We start from the raw sequence: 19,672 nt of genomic DNA on the forward strand, positions 1-19,672 counted from the left end.
ACCTAAGCATTATCATGACATTTCAAATGATAGTAAATTAGATATGATGTCATGACATGGCATATGGCAAACAATATATGGCAAATAACATATAAAGATATAGAAAATACCTAATTCTAGCTTTAGTTGCCATTTTTGATAATTTTGATCATTTTACCATAAATTCTATATTCCTAAGTGTAATAGATCTAAAATCATATGCTAAAGATTTTTAGATCACTATGTGCCAATTAGATTGACCCTAGAAAATTCCTCAAATGTGGTTGGCACATCCTAATCACCTTAGGAATAATTTTTAATTTCATTTTCAAGGCTTGGTTATACCTTGAAACTTCCTAAAATGCCACCTTTTGCCATGAGTAGGTTAACTACCTATCCAATTAAGGTTAGCACATCCTAAACCATCTAGCGTGATGGAATCACGCTCCTAGGAACCCAAAACCTATTTGAGCTCATTGGGTTCACTAAATATTCACTAGGGATGACTTCCCTAGCAACCCTCCTAATGACCCTCCTAGGCTTTAAAGTCTTGGTCATTTGGGACTCATCAAGATCAACTCTAAGGGTGACTCCCCTTGTGACCTTGGTGATGGTCTTCCTAGCCCTAGATCTTGTTCCATAATCGAATGAAACATTATGATAAGTGGGCTTGACCACTTGAAACTTAAGTTTATGACCCAAATCTCTCATGTCCTTGGGCTTTGATTTTTGACCCTTAGACCCTAGAGTTGACTTCTCCAAATTCTTAAGAGTCTTTTCTAAGGTGTCAAGTCTTGACCTCAAGACTTGATTTTCCTTCTCTAATACCTCAAGTTTTAATTTTCTATTTTTCTTTGAGGTATTCCTAGGCATATGTCTTGTTGTTTTGGGATTCCTATCTAGGTTTTCCTTAACCTTAGATGAGTTAATTCTAGGGTTGGGATTTCTAGTATCATCCTTACCTAGACTAACATGTTTGGCACCTAAGCACATGTATCAGTTTCTATGGTTATCATGCTTATCATTATTGACAAATGCAATAAAGCTACTAGCATGTTTCTTATTAGAATTGCAATAATGTGCCTTAAAAGATACCTTAGGGTTTGCCTTAGCTCCCCCCATAGATGTGCTTGATCTCTTGTCCTTGTGAGGTTGCCTCCCCCTCGGACATTGGCTCCTATAATGTCCCCTTTGCTTGCATTGGAAGCACACCACGTGCTCCTTGCCCTTGCGTATCGGGACTCCGGCTTCCTTGACTTTTGGTGCCGGTGGAGTCTTTCTAATCCTCTTTGGACATTTACTCTTGTAATGCCCATATTCCCTACACTCAAAGCACATTATATGTGATTTATTTGAAATTAAGTTGCTTGAGTTACCTAGGGTTGAGGATGGATATACGCTCTCTTCTTCATCCCTTCCGGAGGTAGAGGCTTCTTCTTGCACCAATCTTGATGAAGAACTCTCCTCCTCTTCTTCCTTAGATGTTGAGTAGCCCTCAACTTCTAATTCCATACCTCCATGATGTGAGCTACTTGGCTCACTTGACTCCTCTTCATGACTTGAATTGGAGCTCTCCTCATGGAACTTAGCCAAGTTGTTCCACAACTCCTTGGCATCGTTGTATCCACCTATCTTACACAAGATATCATTAGGTAATGAAAATTCAAGGATTTTCGTTACCTCGTCGTTGATTGTGGATTGGTGGATTTGTTCCTTCGTCCACTTCTTCTTCTCGAGAGGTTCTCCCTTTTTATCCACCGGAGGAGTAAAACCTACTCGTACACAATTCCAATTCACTAGATTAGTCATAAGAAAATACTTCATTCTTACCTTCCAATACGCGAAGTCGTCGCGATCGTAGAAGGGTGGAATCGTGATGTCTTCTCCAAGTTGATCCATTCTCTAGCTCGTGCTCCCCCGGGTGTTAATCCGACGAAGAGCGACCTCGCTCTGATACCACTTGTTAGGACCTTCCGATGTGGCTAGAGAGGGGGGTGTGAATAGCCGACCCCAAATTATCGTTTCTTCCTATAATTTAGGTTAGCGCGGCGGAAATACAATGTAGAAACGAAAGTGGAGAAGATCAAACCTCAAACACGATGATATAACGAGGTTCGGAGATGATACTCCTACTCCTCGGCGTGTCCATAAGGTGGACGAAGCCTATCAATCCGTCGGTGGATGAGACCCCGGATAACCGGCTAATATGAACTCCTTCTGGGTGGAGAAACCTCGCCACAAACAGCAAGAATGGAGTACAACCAATAGAGAAAGAAAACAAGAATAATATAAATGTAAAAACACTTTGCTTGCCTTCTCGTCGACTGGAGTTCGATGAAGCAGCAACTTCACGATGTCAACAGCAGCTGATCACCCAGGAAGCTCACACGAAGCTTCAGGAATAGGGAGCTCAACAAAGCTCAGATCGCAAGAGTGAGGAAGAAGAGGAAGAACTACTATAGAGGCCCTCGAACTCGATTATAACCTGAACCTGCGAAGAAAGAAGACAGAAATCTAGCCGTTGTGACTCAACGGCTAGGCCTGGACCGATCAGGCCATAGCCTGATCGGTCCAGGACATTCCTGATCGGTCTGTGGACCGATCAGGCCCTAGTCTGATCGGTCCCCAGACCGATCCCAACTCTTCACAGTGAGGGGTTGTCGATTCCTGATCGGTCTCTGATCGGTCTGTGGACCGATCAGATAACCTACAGCGAACCACTGTTTGGTTACTGATCGGTCACCAGACCGATCAGATAAACCTGAGTATCACTGGATCGGTCACCAGACTGATCCAATGCCTTAGAGCTTCCCAGCCCTAAATCCTAAAGCCTTCCCGGTCTAGAGACCGAGCTACCGAGCCCTCTCTGACCTAGTCCGGAGAACGAGCTACCGAGCCCTCTCCGACTTCCAGGTCCGGTCCAGAGAACGAGCTCCCGAGCCCTCTCTGACCTAGTCCGGAGAACGAGCTACCGAGCCCTCTTCGACTTCGTCCGGTCCAAAGAACGAGCTCCCAAGCCCTCTCTGACCTAGTCCGGAGAACGAGCTACCGAGCCCTCTCCGACTTAGTCCGGAGAACGAGCTACCGAGCCCTCTCCGACTTCATCCGGTCCAGAGAACGAGCTCCCGAGCCCTCTCTGACCTAGTCCGGAGAACGAGCTACCGAGCCCTCTCCGACTCCGTCCGGTCCAGAGAACGAGCTCCCGAGCCCTCTCTGACCTAGTCCGGAGAACGAGCTACCGAGCCCTCTCCAACTCCCATGTCCGGTCCAAAGAACGAGCTACCGAGCCCTCTCCGACTTCCCATGCCAAGCTTCCATACTTGGACTTTTCCCCGTGCCAAGCTCCCTGCTTGGTCTTTTCCCGTGCCAAGCTCCCTGCTTGGACTTTTCCGTGCCAAGTCTCCATACTTGGACTTTTCCGTGCCAAGTCTCCATACTTGGGCTTTTCCCGTGCCAAGCTCCCTGCTTGGACTTTTCCGTGCCAAGTCTCCATACTTGGACTTTTCCGTGCCAAGTCTCCATACTTGGACTTTTCCCGTGCCAAGTCAACTCAAGTCGGGTCAACCAGGTCAACCTTGACCAAAGGTTGCACCCACAATCTCCCAAGTTTGTATTCTTGTCAAACATCAAGATACAACTTTTCTATCCTCGTCAAACATCAAAATACAACTTCTCTATTCTTGTCAAATATCAAAATATACCTCGAGTCAGGTCAACTCGAGTCGGGTCAACCAGGTCAAACTTGACCTAAGGTTGCACCAACAGATATCATCTAAACAAGCCAAACTTCAAACAAACTCAAGCTCATAAAAAATAAATCAAGCCGACCTTGAATAATTATTTCAAAAGTTTGGTTCATTTTAAGCTCAGCTCGATTCGATTCAATTACCTTATTAAATAAGTTTGGACACCTCAAAGCTCGACTCGGCTTGACTCGTTTATATCCCTAATCGTTGTCATAACAAAACTTATATTAATTTTCTATTTTAACATATTATGAATCATCTAAGATTATATAAATTTATAAATTACTAATTTTTATATTTAAATAAAAAAATAAAGGATAAATTTTTAATTATTTTTTATATAATTTAATAAATAAATTTATTCATAAATTAATATGGAGCTTTGTCCATTAATAACGAACTACATTTTGATATATTTTTTACTATCGTAAAATGGAAACCAACTATTAAGTTGTTCATGAATGTCTATGTAACAATTTTAATATAATGAGATGAGAAATCAATTTATGATGAACTCATATTTTTAGGGAATAAAAATCTTCTATTCTTTAGTCATTTAACATTCCACTATAAATTAATCCTATAATTTATTTTTTTTATTTAATTTAGAAATAAATTATAAAAAATATCTCAGATGAATATAATCATATTATATTTCTTTTTATTTAATCTAGAAATGAATTATAAAAAATATCTAAGATGAATATAATCATATAGTAAAAGGTGATTCGTTCGCCCCTAGCGTCCCCGCCAATCTATCATTAGGCCAACACGAAGAAGATAAATCACGGATAACTACTAACCATTAGTACAAATGGCCAAGACATCATATTTCCTAGAAAGAATGTCAGGATATTCAAATTTTTGAGGATAGCACGTCGCCTTTTGTACAATACAATTGAATTATAAAATTATTTTTCTAATATTGGAATTAGTTAACTAAGTGGCAAAATGCTATGACGACATTTAAAATGGATGATCAACAAGACGTAAGTATGTATGACACCATGATCATCACCGTCAACAACAATCTCAAATTTTCCATCGTCATTAATAGAAAGCATGGCTAATGCCTAATCACCGCATCCAATCATGGCTAATCAATTCATGTAATCTTGAATTCATTTTTAGGCATATAAATTGTAATGATGTTATTGACGGTAAAAGGTCGAAGGCACATAAATTGTAAGAGGTGTCCGGCTAGCCTCACAATCAACCACTGGATAAATTCAGAAGCGCGAGATCAAGTTGAATTCAGAAGCGCGAGATTAAGTTGATAGGTATGCTCTATGACTTCGAAGGTCTAAAACAAGGTGGATTTAAAAGAGATTGACAAAGATTGCATAGAACAAGCTTGTAGGTATTGGTTTAATAGTTGACTACGATGAGGAACATGGCATGGCTACTAGAGGTGCCAAATGCTCCTCATTAATAGCCTAGTGTCATTGTCCCCTTGGACCCACACTGTTCCAAGTGTGCTAACTTGATGCTCCATATTTCTCACCTTCATGGTCATTGTTACTTCAACATTTGCGTCGCCATGACCACTTTCTTCATCGAAGAGGGCCCCCACACCAGGATGGTAATGCCCACAATAGCAACACTATTGGGCAGCCAAAAGGAGTGATGACAAATTATATGATGATTGATTTAATAATATTAAAAATAAAAAAATCATTCAACCACTAGAGGTGTAAAAGATTCTCATTAGTTGTCATCCTTGTTCTTGAACTAGCATTGGAAGCTCGTCTACAAGAGAGTGAATGTCATATTATTACCAAAGCAAGCGAGTAAAGCGAAGATAAGTAGAAGCGTCTAGGAGTGAGGTCGACACGAAGTGCAATGCCAACATAGTGGCTCCCTTGCACCACCATCCAACTTCCAAACTTGTGCCAACATGAGTTCGCCAGCTGTGGTATTTCTATTTTCCAACAAACAAACTACTTAAAATAATAAATAATAGGAAGAAAACAGGCTTAATTGGCAATTAGCCACAGAGCAAAAACAACTTCAATTGAAATTCTTTTGTTTCCGATGGCAACTAGAATCCATGGCACTTTATTACTGGGAGGTGGTCTAGCATGCATAAGCATTAAGCAATAGCCAATTACCGTCTACTAATAAGTTGCTCAATTCAAGCACATGTTGCAATCCATGAGAGAAGAGAAGATGAACTTAGCGTTTTGTGGGTTCCCAGGACTGGTAATAGGTCCAATTCCTCTGGCCTGGATGGAGTGCATGCCCTTTGGAGTGGTATATAAGCTCGTCGCCTTCGCCGGAAAAGTTTTCCCTGTGTTCCACGCCGTATCTTTTAGGCTTCAGCATCAAAAGCTGGGTTGGGAAATATGGTTAGTGCCCCCGCAAGGTAGAACATAGCATAGCAATGTTGCAAAACTTTCCTCTAATGAAACAATGGAACTTGAGCATCAGTGTCTAAAAGCAGTCTCAATTATAACAAGTAGATGAATAATAAGACAAACATAAGTTATTATAATAGCGGCTTACCGTCGCCGCATAGATTTCCCATGGCTATGGAAGACAATGTTGTTATTTCTCAAATCCTTTTGACCTACTCCTAATGATATGCAACTTGTACTTGGGGCCATGAGTTTCAAATTATAGGATTTCTAGTTAGAAATTACCATAAAAAGATTATGGTTACTACATAGGGGTCTAACGAAGTAGGCATATGCAAACTAGGCAGTTCCAAGTCAACTAGTGTTAAAAATTATGGATATTGAAACCATAGCATAACAACAATTTACCTACAAAAATAACACAAGCATTTGATTCTGTAGTATCAAAAAAACATCCTCTGGGGTCCTGTAGATTTGGCAGCCAGAGTAGGCACCTTAACAGTTCCTTGTAATATTAATAATGCAGAAGAATGCTAAGTAGATTGTGAATTCAGAAAGAAATGGTTGGAATAAGAATGCCGTACAATGCTAATTATCCATATAAATTTGAAAACAAATTATATAAGTTCTAGATATCGAAAGTGGTTCCTCCCATTTAATGGTCCAACCATTTTACTCTTCACCAAAATGGTTTTCAGCTGTTCAAAGACATGAATAACCAAAATCTACTTGAAAACTTACTTGATCACCCGTGCGGTCAGTAACGCGGTGCAGCCAGCCATGCCACTCAGGTGGCACTTGGGATGCATTGTACCGTGCTTTTTTAGCATATTCCACCCACCTGTGTCTTCCTGCAAAATAATCATCCACAATTTTATTTACTAAATAAAAGAAAAGTAAACATTTAAATAGATGCACAAGGAAATGGAAATTTTACTAGGCCGGGCGGAGAAGAATCTAGTCACGACAATACTAGGAACGATTATAGGAAATGATGGAAAGGAATGCTAGCAAATATACTATTCCTAAGTGCCAAACATTTTTCATTGTTTCATCTTCCTAATGTTCTGAAGGTCAAATAAACAAATCCACATTCTCCTTGACAGATTAGATATCATTCTAATGTTTGTGTCCAAACCAAAAGGTAGCTAAGATATTCATCCAAGTCAAATAAATAAAAAGACAATATCACCAGCAAATAAATGCTTTAAGTTTAAATTTTACTTTTCTGTTTGAGGACAGTTAAATATAACTCTAAGCTAATATCAGTCTAAGCTGTTTTACCATCATACTGATATCTACAAATTAACAAATCATGCATCTATAAGTCTCATAAGACTCACCCAGAGAAGAGCTTGATTAAACAGCAAGTTGCCATGAGCATTATCAAGGAATAATTTACAAGAAGAAAAGAAATTATACAAAAGTTCCTCACCGTGCTGGACAGTCAAATCCTCATAATATTTGTTTCCAAATTTATCTACTCCAACAAGGGTGGCACCAATATTGTGAAGCTTTGTTTGCCTGAATTGAAAAGAATGATGTCACTGTCTTCTAGAGAAAATACATCATGAATGAGAATAGAGCAACTTAAAATAAAACTTCCCAGGAGAAACAAAAAATAAATAAATACATTTGCTTAATTGATATAAGCTTCACTCAGGCACATGGGACTCTTCCAGATATATAAAATACAACATAGATAAAACTAAAAAAATATATATAACATCAGTAAATATGCATTTTCTGGAATCAGATATGCATCCACATCCTCGGCAAGTATACCAGTTTATCTAGGTCAAAGTGACTTCGGAAAATAGTAAAAATTTCCAACATATACACTCAAAATCATCAAATGCCCTGGGTTTTGTTTATTAATGCTCGTCCATTAAATAATTGCCCCCAACTTCCGTGAGTTAAGCAGTTGTGAATTTTATTGGAGAAAAACAGCGACTGTGAAAAACAAGCACAGAATCATGCATCTAAGTCACAGTTTTTCTTTGCAGAAGAACAGAGCACAAGATTCACCAATAAGACCATATTTACTTGGAGGGATCAAGATTGAAGAGAAAGGAAGGGTTAATCATGCTTATTTGGATGATGGGAGAGGGAGAAAGAATGAAAAACAATCCATCCATCGCTCAGGAAAGGGGTATATTTGCCTTTTACCACTTCCCACACCCTTTCCTCTATTCCGTCCGATTTGGAGCAAACAATTCTGATTGGAAGTCCCTTCTCTCCATCAATCTGCTCTCTCTTTCTCCCCTTACACAGTGGGTATACCTATTGTTAATATCTCACAACAACATACACTAAGTTGTCAGTTCTTTGAATGATCTAAAGACCAAAGAGCAAGAGCTCAATCTACAAGCCATTACCCATGGCATTCGAAGCTAGGTTGCCAACACAGCACTTTTTAAGGCAAGAATCACATTGCTGAGGTATACAATTAGGCAGGAAGAAATGGAAGCTACATTCACCTTATTTGGTCCTATGTCTTTGTGCAGGACATCATGTTTGTGTAGAGGTAATGGAGGTGGTACTTGTGCTGAGAAGGACTGTATCCTTAAACAAATTGTCTATGAAAGTGGCCAAGAAATGGTGAACTAACAGCGGACTGGGTAGAGGAGACTAAGCACATATTAAAGCAAAGTTATGGCTAAGGCCAATCCTAGTTTAATCCAGATCACAACATGCAGAGGGGGCATTTATTCAACATAGTTGTACAGTATATATAAGCCATCAATCATCTTGTCAATCAAGCACACCCTTGTGAGTTAGGTCTTTGATTCTCTCCAATAAGAACGATCCTTCTACTCCCTCTCTCCCTCCATGTCCAAATTTGACAAGATCTCACAGCATGTAAAAAATGGAAGAGAATGAGATCAACAATATAAGTTCATTTTTGGTCGTTTGGTCAATTTAATATTAGTACATGTGACTTATGGTAAAGAATCTCAATCCAAGAAGCTAACTCATCTAGAGGAGTCCATTCAGTTCAAACCAAACAAAATTAGACGAACCAAAATTTTCTATAGTTTTTTTTTTTTTTTTGAAAAAACAGGTTTGGCTTCTTGGGGAGGGGAGCTTTAGCACAATGGTAAAGTTGTTGCTTTGTGACATAAAGGTCAAGGGTTCGAATCCTGAAAACAACCTCCTGTAAAAAAAAACAAGATAAGGCTGCGTACAATGGATCCTTTCTCAGGACTCCGCATGACGGGAGCTTCGTGCACGGGCTACCCTTTTTTTTACCAGGTTTGGGTTGAACAAAATTACATCAACACAATAAAGTTCAATTTTTTTTCTTATAAATACTATGTTTTATGGATCAAATTTTTTTATAAAATATAAAATGTCAAGCTGTATGTGTCAAGCTTGAGTATGAATGATACTTAGAAGTGTTGTGTACTGAACTAACTAAATGGTCTTTTTAATCTAAACTGCATGCAAACATAGCCTCTCTATATGACATCATCATAAGTAGTAATCTGGATGCAGTTGCATTGAATTTACTATGTAACATCTTCACGAAGAGATATCCATTAATAAAAGCAATCTCTTCCATACCAAACCATCAGCAAGTTTACCCTTCCTCTGCCGGTAACATGGGTGCAACCTCCACAGGGATTGAACCTTTAACAATGAGAATGTGGCCTCCATCGGTTTCCTCCATCGATATGGTTTCTTCACAAATGGCGGTGACAAAGTTGAACAAGCAAGTGTGCAATAAGGAATTGTTGAATATAAAAGAACTCCATTTGAAAGTGAATATATGTATTAACATTAAGTACACTATGTATAATCCATCAAAACTTTACATTCATAGAAAAAACTCCCACTGAAATTGACATCCACAATGCTAGAGTAATATGATTTCAATCAAGCATCATAGTAATTCACATACCATAGTTCAGAGAATTACTCTCAAGAGTTAAAGACAAATCAGAGCAATTGGAATAAGGGTGGACTTTATGATATTTGAACAATTTTGCTTTAGTTTCTCCAACAATAAGAAAACTCTTAAATATTACACTATGATTTTTAATAAGATAAAGTAGAATAATATGATAAAATTCACAAAATGAAGCTTGTAACAACATATTCTAATTTTGGAAAATGTACGAGTCTAGATCTTATCATATGATAAAACATATATGCAAAGTGAGGTGCTCACAGTAGATTTCCATCCAAAAGACACTTCCTGTAAGAGAAAAACAGTGCATCAGCATGTCAATAAAAGCACACAAAAATAGGTTTAATCAAAAGTAGAATGAACCCTAAAGTTATTGGTACTACAATCAGAGTATGAAAATTCCTAAATGTTACTTCATTGGCCACAACTTGCATATAGAGTATTGGAAACATGAGTCATCACATCATTTACCTAAAAGAACAAGGAATTACATTAAATGGCGTCTAAGACTAAAAACTACAGCAAACATAAGATTATCTATCATGATAAAAGTAAATTCAAACTAAGATGAAGAATTTATCTACTTGGAATTTTTATTTAGACTAATTTTATACAGACAATCAAGAAAATGCAAAGATGTGCGAAAAAGAATATATCCAACACATGTAAGAAAATGATGTACGGAATATTTCATGTAATGACATGATATGAGGTTTTGAATATAATTACAAGGAAAAGATGCATCATGCGATAGTGATTTTCAATTTGGTCAGACTTATCAATAGAATTTTGAGATGGTTCAACTGAAATTCTTTCAAATCAAAACTGCAAATTAATTTCATTAGTTTCAAGATCTGTTTAATTTGAATATATGCATTGACAATGTGTTGGAAGATCATGAGCCAATGGAAAACAATTCTACAAGGGGGGAAAAGTAACCTAAAAACATGTTTTATTTAAATTATTTTCATAGCAAATGTGAAATACTGATACAACATTTCCATCAATCCAATCAGTGACCTCAATATAACTCATACATAATGTACACAAAACCTATTTTTTCTGAATCATTGAGATGTCTATAAAAGCATTTTAAGATTCGAGATTAAATCATTAAGCTAATTAAGCAAACAAGAATCCGTCTCCATGTCAAGACTCATAGAGCTATGATTCGTACAATGAATTTCAATACGTCCTTTATAATTGCCACAAGCTTAAATTAAGATATTCCTTCGTAAGAGCAAAAAAGACAGTTGCATTCAACATATCCATCACTTGAATAGGAGTTACATGATTGATAGAGAAATCAACAGGAGACAGAATCTACAAATCTCAGTATCCCATGCCCGAAAGTATCGTCAATATCTATATATACAAACCATAAAATTAAGGAAAAGACAGCTAATTTATGTAGCACTCTAGACTTTTCCATTTATTTTCCGGCGCGGAGGTATAGATCAACTTGAAGATAAGACAAAAGGGCAAACTACCAGATCTGATCTAAGCGTTCAAATCAAGAGTACCAAAAACAGCATCTAGCAGTCGCTTTTTATCTAACAAATCACGATTACCAGGTCAGAAAATAACATGAACAAATGCAATCGATATGGTCGAGAATGGTAGGCAAATCAACCGGAGAAGAAAGGAAGGACTCACGTGTAACCCTCGTCGCGGAGATGCTTGATAAATCCGCCAACGCCCTTCTCTTTGATCGTGCTGAGGATTCCTCTCACCAACGACGCCATCGCTTTTCCCCCTTTCAATCGAACGCCACCGTCCGACGCTGGTCGGCACTCGGCAATCCAGCCAGGTATATCATGTCTTGTGATCAGCAAGACAGCCCATATTCAACCCTATTGGGCCATTAATTGACGGCCCAATAGTACATCTGCATAAAATATTTAAATCATAATTTAATGTTTGTCTCTTTTATGCACTCAAAATATATATATATATATATATATATATATTAGTCCCACATTTTTAGAATTGACAATACTGCGGATAAAAAAGTTTCTATAAATACTTAGGCCGATGATATTAGAAAACATACTTTTCTCAGCTTTTTTTTGCTAAGATCAAGTACGATATTAAATGTTACAGTAGATTATTGAATTATTCTGAGAATTATTCTAATAATTATAACAGAATTATTAGAATAATCCTAAAATTAATTTGATTTGATTTGATGATTTGATCCGGACAATTTTGGTAATTCTCTTTTATCTCTTTTCCCCCCCCCCCCCCCCCCCCGACAAACTTAACGGGAGATCTTTGATGTTGAGTTTGCTTGCTAACTTGTTGAAACGTTGTCTGGATAATGGCTTAGTAAAGATATCAACAATTTGATCCTCAGCAAAGATATAAGAGACGGATAATTGTTGAGTTGCCACATGTTCACGAACAAAATGAAAATCAATCTCCACATGTTTTGTACGAGCATGAAAGATTGAATTTGCTGTGAGATATGTTGCTCCAATATTGTCGCACCAAATTTTTGGTGCAATATTTGATGCAAGATGAAGTTCAGAGAGAAGTGATTGAAGCCAAATAATTTCAGACGTCGTATTTTTATCTTCTTTCTATTCTTCTTTTAACATGGTATCAGAGCCATGATCCTTCGTTCCTTCTCTTTCTCTTAATTCTCCCACCATCATCGTGTCTGCCTCCTTTCACCGCTTACATTATCACGTTTCTATTTCCATTCTCTTATTATTATTATTTTTCTTTTAATTAATCTTTCCTTTCCTCTCTCCTGTTTCTCTTCTCTCTCCCTCACAAATCCTCTTCCCTTCCTTTTTCTGCCGCCGCCCAAAACAAAAGAGGAGTTTCTTCTTTTTTTTGAAACCGTAAAACAAGACGACAAAAGGGATTCTCCTTTTGTGCTACCGTCGCTGTCCACTGAACGCCGGCCAAACCTCGACGTCGACAACAAGTGGTTGTTCCAGCCAAGGCTTCTATTTCCTCTAAGGGGAGTTTCTCCAGACGAAAGGCCCCTTTTTCGACGATCCAGTCTCTCTACAAGATAAGTTATTTTACTTTAGATGTCAAATACTCAACACTATCAAGGAGGTCAAAAATAAAATTCAGTCCGATGTCAAATTTGTCGCATCATTGGTCATACTGGAAATTTATACCCTAAAAGATTTGATTACTCTCGGATAAAATGTCAAATTTGTCACATCATTGATCATCCTAGAAATCTATGCCCTAAAAGATTTGTCTCAAATTTCATTGGTGGTTCTACAGCCTCAAGACAACCGTCTACTTCACAAGCATATCCTAAAACTCTCTCATCTGTGCCTACTTGCGGTAAAACCCCAGAGTTTTCATCTACTGATTGGTATATTGACACTGGAGCAACTCATCATGTCACATCGGATTATAATATCCTTAAAGACGTAATGTCATATTATGACTCAGATACAGTTCAAGTAGGTGATGACTCAGGTTTGCAAATTGCTAATCTTGGAAATACATATATACATTTATCTAATCGAACTTTTCACATGCACAATATCTTTCATGTTCCATCTATCACTAAAAATTTACTTTCTACCCGTCAGTTTTGTCTTGATAACAATGTCATTTTTTAGTTTCATCATAATCATTATCTTATAAAAGATAAAGGAACAAATGCTTTTGTGTTTCATGGGAGAATCAAAAATGGCCTCTACTATCTTCAAAGTTCTTCCATCAAAGCTTTTGTTGGTGAACACATAAATAAACTAGCTTGGCATGCTCGACTTGGTCATCCTTCTCTTCATATTATCCAGTCAATCATCAATAGGTATGGTTTACCTACTTCCATGACCTCCTCTCCATCTCATTCATGTAGGGCCTGCATGGAATATAAAAGTCATAAGCTACCTTTCTATTCATCCGATTATGTTTCTAATTTCCCACTTGAATTAATTCATTCTGATGTTTGGGGCCCTGCACCTGTTTTATCTAACCAAGGTTTCCAATATTATGCTACCTTTATTTATCATTTTAGTAAATATACTTGGCTCTATCCTATGAAAAGAAAATCTGATTTATTGGATATATTCTGTAAATTTCAAAATCAAGTTGAACGATATTTTAATCGTAAAATACTTTCTTTTCATTCTGATTGGGGAGGTGAATATCAAGCTCTCAATCGTCATCTTGTCTCTTGTGGAATTGCTCATCGAGTCTCTTGTCCTCACACTCCAGAACAAAATGGCTCTGCTGAGAGAAAACATAGACACATAGTTGAAACTGCCTTAGCTCTTCTTCATTATGCATCAGTTCCACGTAAATTTTGGGATGTAGATTGTTGTTCGGATTCTCGAGTATTACCCTAGTATTGCCTTATTGCATGGTCTGCTGCACCATTATCCAATTTATAAGTAGTCTTTTGGTTAAGATTAAGTGTAATATTTGTTCTTATCAGTTTAATATCTAATATAAATAATTAAATTAATATCTGTTATCCGAATGCGGTCATACCTTGCCTCAATTTTTTATAAGTACCCCTAGAGTATATAAAATTATAAAAATATTAGAGTCTTGCCTCACTAAATAAAAGTAGGGGAAATTCTCAAAAATTAAAATTATTTTTTATAATTCAATTCTTCTTTCCTCATATTTCTCCCTATATTACCCCCACCTAGTATCTCTCCTTGTATTGCCCCACCTAGTATAAGGGGTCTAACTTACTCAACGTGTATACACGATCACTAGTATATATTAATGATTTTCCCCTGTGTAAAGGGTTGTTGTGATAGGACAAATATCCCATAATTTATCCCCTTTCAAAAAATATGGGTCCGCTAAAGTGGCAACTTCACCTTTGCTCCAAATTCCAATATGTATTAACGATTAAGTTCATTATTTAGTAACTTATGTTGAGTTATAAAGCGAACACATGAATAAAAGATGAGAATCATAGAGATGGGGATCTTAAAATAGATATGTAAACAGACAAGGATGAACATGATAAAATATAAGAATATTAAAGAGAAAATCAAAGTATTAAGGAAAAACTCTAAAAGGCGTGTTTAAGATGACATAATAATATCCTTAGACAACTAATAAATAGTTTAGTTAGGCAACTTAAGACAATAACAAATATGCATATATTAATAGAGGAAGAGAGAGAGAAAGAATACTTATTTAGTAATGATAAAATAAAATTTATTTAAATATAGATGAAGATTTAATAAGAAATCACAATGGTGCAGGAAGATATAATTGATCTTATTTAGGGGATAAAAGCTTGATAATTATTATAATTTATTTTTTACCCATCATATTGTAGATTTCATATTGCTTGTTGTTACCTTACATCGACACCTTTTTCATCCATATATTTAGCACAAACTATCAGCACGACATTAAATTCAGTGTGACTAACTCCTATTGGGTGATCATCTACACAACCCTAATAATTGGAACATTCAAATTCAATGTAGCACAACATTAAATTCAATGTGACTAACAAACTCCAATTGGGTGATTGTCTCATCAACAACAATAACAACAAGAAGTAATATCAGAACTGATAAATTCAATGTGACCCACAACTCCCTCGAGGAAGGGGGAGAATGAGTGGCGGTTGTAACAAGTAATGTCAGCGATAGGGAACTATCTCGACTACTAGCAACATATGTCACTATCTTAGAGTTCCAACTGGCGAGTCTCAATTGAAGACTATAATTTATTATTCATGTACAACGAGAGAAGTGTAAGATAGTTATAGACCATTTGGGGGAGTGACTCGTGTGTTTAGTGTTCATAAAAATTGCCTCAAAGTTCTCACATTTTCCATTAACAAAGGGGAATAATTTGTTGAATGAGATTTTTAGGGAAGCAAGATACTAAAAAAAATCATTAGGCAAACAAAGTTTTGGATAGCCCATCAAAATGCAGACTCATCAATGATTCAGAATTGATGGTTCGATGGTTCAAAACTTTTCATTTAAAAAATCTCAACCATATTAACTTTCAAAGAAAATTACGGTTTGATTAACTATTCATACCATTCAATATTATTATTTATATTTTTTAATAACAAATTATAAATTTGAATAAATAAAAAATGGTTTGAACTTATTTCAACATTTTATTGAACCACATGAGGAAGTTTTGGTATCATCCATTGTTAGAACACTCTGAGAGCTAGAGGGGGATGATTAACTCCAATCACTTTGTTGATGATGATTTGCAGTGTAAAACTTGAAGCAATGCTAACATCCTTGATTTTACTTGGTATCCATCTCCTTGAAGTGACTAATCTAAGGGTTAACTCTCCTCATTCACAGTACACTATGAATGTTGGTACAATATCCCCTAGATCAAGGTTGATCAGGTTGACTAATCTTGAGTTGGCTCAGACTTGAGTCTTAATGTTTGGATTTCGATGTTTGACAATATATGGAGATTGTAGGTACAATCATCCGATTAGGGAGATTGTTGGTGCAATTCTCCTCTGGTCAAGGTTTAACCAGCTTAATGTGAAGAAAAGTCAAGTAGGTCAAGGATGGTCAGTAACTTGATTGGGAAAATCCTAACTGGAGGTTAGTCAAAGGCAAGTCCAACAAGAATATTGGCAGAAAGGAAAGTCTTGGTGAGTGAAGTCAGGCAGGTGAAAGTCCTGGTGAATGAAGTCGGGTAGTGGTAAAGTCCCGGTGAATGAAGCCGAGTAGTGGTGAAAGTCCTGGTAAGTGAAGCCAGGCAGGTGAAAGCCCCGGTTAGTGAAGCGGGGCAGTGTGAAAATCCTAGTGAATGAAACTAGGTGAAAGTCCTGGAGAGTGAAGCCAGGCATATGGAAAATCTTAGTGAGTGAAGATAGGTAAAAGTCCTGGTGAGTGAAGCTAGGCAGATGGAAAATCCTAGTGAGTGAAGCTAGGTGAAAGTCCTAGTGAGTGAAGTTAGGCAGATGGAAAGACCTGGTGAGTGAAGTCAGGCACATGGAAATCCAGGTGGGTTATGGTTTATCAAACACCTGGTGCTGGGAAGTTCAAGTAGGCCAAAGGGGTGATCGGATACTTAGTACAAGAAAATCCAAATGGGTCAAGGGTGACCGGACATCTTATGGAAGGAAGTCCAAGTGGGTCATGGAGGATCGGACACTTGGCACGAGACGGTAAGTCCAAGTGGGTCAAGGTTGACCAGTCACTTGGTACGAAGAGAAAAGTCCAAGTGGGTCAAATGATTGACCAGACACTTGGTAAAGAAGTCTCAATAGGTCAAGGTTGACCGGATGCTAGGCATGAGGAGTTCCAACAGGTCACGGTTGACCGAATGTTGGATTTGAGAACCCTTGATCTTGAGTTAAGCAAGTCAAAGGTGGTTAATCGATCAATCGATCGATTAAACCGAAGCCCAATCAATCAGTAGATCAATTGGGAGAGTGTTGTGATAAACAGCAGCCCAATCGATCAGCTGATCGATTGGGAGTGTTTATCACGAGCGCAGAATGCAGTCCAATCGATCGGCCGATTGATTGGGCACCACCAATCGATCAGGCGATCGATTGGGGCTAGAAATCTCGCGCAACGCAAGAAAGACTGAATTAATCGGGCGATCAATTCAGGCCTTTTCTAGCGAGAGCACAGAGGTGCTCTGAATCGATTAGCAGATCGATTCAAGCCTCCCCAATCGATTGACCAATCGATTGGGATATGATCATTATGTAGGTAGCGAGCTTTGGACTTCTGGGATGGCGCGAATCTCACGTGGCAATCGATTGGGAGCAAGCCCAATCGATTGGAAGCCCTAGAGGCACAGTGTATAAAGTCGTGGCAAGCTTTCTTCTCAATAGCCATTCACTCGAGCCTTCTTCCAGTGCACGCGATTCTCCTCACTACTCACCGCCAGTTCTTGGAAGCTCTTGGGGACAAGTGTTGTTACACTTCCAAAGTTCAAGAGACGATCTACATCAACAAGGTCAAGCAAAAAGAGGTTTTACATTGTATTTTTATATTTTCTTCTTTCATACGTTGTATCTTGTTGTGTGAGTGTTGTACGAGGTTTCTCCACCTCTAGTAGTTACCGAGAAAGAGAATTTTTTTATAGTGGAAAGCGTGTCGTTTGTGGATCATTGGATTAGTCACCTCTTCTTAAGGTGAATACAAAGTAAATCCTTGTGTTAGCGTTGTAAGTATTGCTTCGAGTTCTATCCGCTGCAAATCATCATCATGAAGCAAGCAAACGAAGCACGACGAGTTATTCACCCCCCCCTCTAGCTACAAATCGATCCTAACAAGTGGTATCAGAGCGAGATCACTCTTCACCGGAAAGGGTAACAAGCTAGAGGGAGAAGAAGTTGAGGCAAGTTCAGGAAAGTCAAAGACTTCAAAAGAGCTCAACTTCAAATAAAATTCTAAGATGGACTTGGATACGATATAAGGGTGTCTCCACCATTCATAATAACAAGCTTCGATTCTTGTAAATCAATAATCAAAAATTTCTTCATGATGGAGATAGAGCAATGGTTCGCTCTAATGGAGGGATTTGAAGCTCCAACGGACTCGAAAGGCAAAATCCTCAAGGAAAGCAAATGGAGCATGGAGCAAATTTAAATGTGCAAGGCAAATGACAAGGTAATCAAATTATTGGTTAGTGTATTGTCAAGCATAATTTTATGCAAGATTGGGGAATTCAAATATACTAAGGAACTTTGGAGCAAGTTGGCTAAAATCCATGAGGTCCCCTCCACTTAGGGATGTAAACGAGCCGAACCGAGTTGAACAGTATCAGGCTCGAGCTCGGCTCGTTTAAGTTATATTCGGGCTCGAGCTCGGCTCGAGCTCGAATCGAGCTTTTATCACAAGGCTCGAGCTCAACTCGTTTTAGAATTATCAAGCTCACGAACAGTTCGAGCTCGGCTCGTTATTAGCTCGATTATCAAAGTTAACGAGCTTAACTCGTTAAGCGAGCTCGGGCTCGTTTTCAGGCTCGTTTAGAGCTCGTTTTTGGCTCATTTTTTGGCTCATTTTTTGGCTCGGTTTAAGGCTCGTTTTAGAGCTCATTTTTTTGGCTTGTTTTAGAGCTTATTTTTTGGCTCAATTTAAGGCTCGTTTTTTTGGCTCGCGAGCCTATAAACGAACATGTTCGCGAGCTCACGAGCCGAATATCCTTAAGCTCGAGCTCGGCTCGATAAGATAAACGAACGAACTCGAACGAGCTTTTTACCGAATCGAGCTCCGAATAGCTCGTGAACCGTTTAGTTCATTTACATCCCTACCTCCACTGCACCAAACCAAGAAGAATCCAAAGAGAGTGACTCATTGGATCAAACCAAGAGGAAGAAGAATCCGAAGTTGAGAGGTGCTCAACATCGGAAGAATAAGAAGAAGGTACATCCTCTAGAGAGCACGAAGACGAAGGCAGAGGAGTATACTCCTTATTTCATGTGCAAGAGGATGAAGATGAAGAAGCCTCCACCTATAGGATTGAGGGGGAGCTGTTAGAGTGTATACTAAAAGTCTAGCTTTTGTAAACATTTATTTTTGAAATAAAAGAATCACATTGGTCAAATGTCTACATTCATTTGGTAAGTGTAGTTGTTCAATTAATTTATATTGTAGATAACATGGTGTGTGGTGTTACACACAGAATATCATGTTATCAGTTCTTTAAAAATTATAAATAATTGCTCACGACTAAGATGGAAAGGAACAAACCATTGGAATAGTCATAGTGTAATT

The 19,672-nt window shown here is 38.0% G+C and overlaps 1 protein-coding gene across 1 annotated transcript; it reads right to left on the bottom strand.

The window, feature by feature from the left end:
• Positions 1-5,701: 5,701 nt before the first annotated feature.
• LOC121975114 (probable NADH dehydrogenase [ubiquinone] 1 alpha subcomplex subunit 12) lies at positions 5,702-11,807 on the bottom strand. Its single transcript, XM_042526524.1, has 5 exons — positions 11,652-11,807; positions 10,257-10,283; positions 7,518-7,606; positions 6,824-6,933; positions 5,702-6,056 (listed from the first exon to the last, which is right to left on the bottom strand). The coding sequence occupies exons 1-5, from the start codon at positions 11,738-11,740 to the stop codon at positions 5,901-5,903; spliced, it is 471 nt and encodes a 156-aa protein (XP_042382458.1). The 5' UTR covers positions 11,741-11,807; the 3' UTR covers positions 5,702-5,900.
• Positions 11,808-19,672: the final 7,865 nt, after the last annotated feature.

Source organism: Zingiber officinale, chromosome 4B, assembly GCF_018446385.1.
Source record: "Zingiber officinale cultivar Zhangliang chromosome 4B, Zo_v1.1, whole genome shotgun sequence".
Classification (NCBI taxonomy): Eukaryota; Viridiplantae; Streptophyta; class Magnoliopsida; order Zingiberales; family Zingiberaceae; genus Zingiber; species Zingiber officinale.

What these genes read in the sequence shown, in the direction of transcription:
- LOC121975114 (XM_042526524.1), bottom strand. Translation starts at nt 11,740, where the DNA reads ATGGCGTCGTTGGTGAGAGGAATCCTCAGCACGATCAAAGAGAAGGGC. An exon ending in CTCCGCGACGAGGGTTACAC is followed by an intron (nt 10,284 to 11,651) that starts GTGAGTCCTTCC and finishes TTTCTCTTACAG; the next exon opens with GAAGTGTCTTTTGGATGGAA. An exon ending in CTGACCGCACGGGTGATCAA is followed by an intron (nt 6,057 to 6,823) that starts GTAAGTTTTCAA and finishes TTCCCAACCCAG; the next exon opens with CTTTTGATGCTGAAGCCTAA.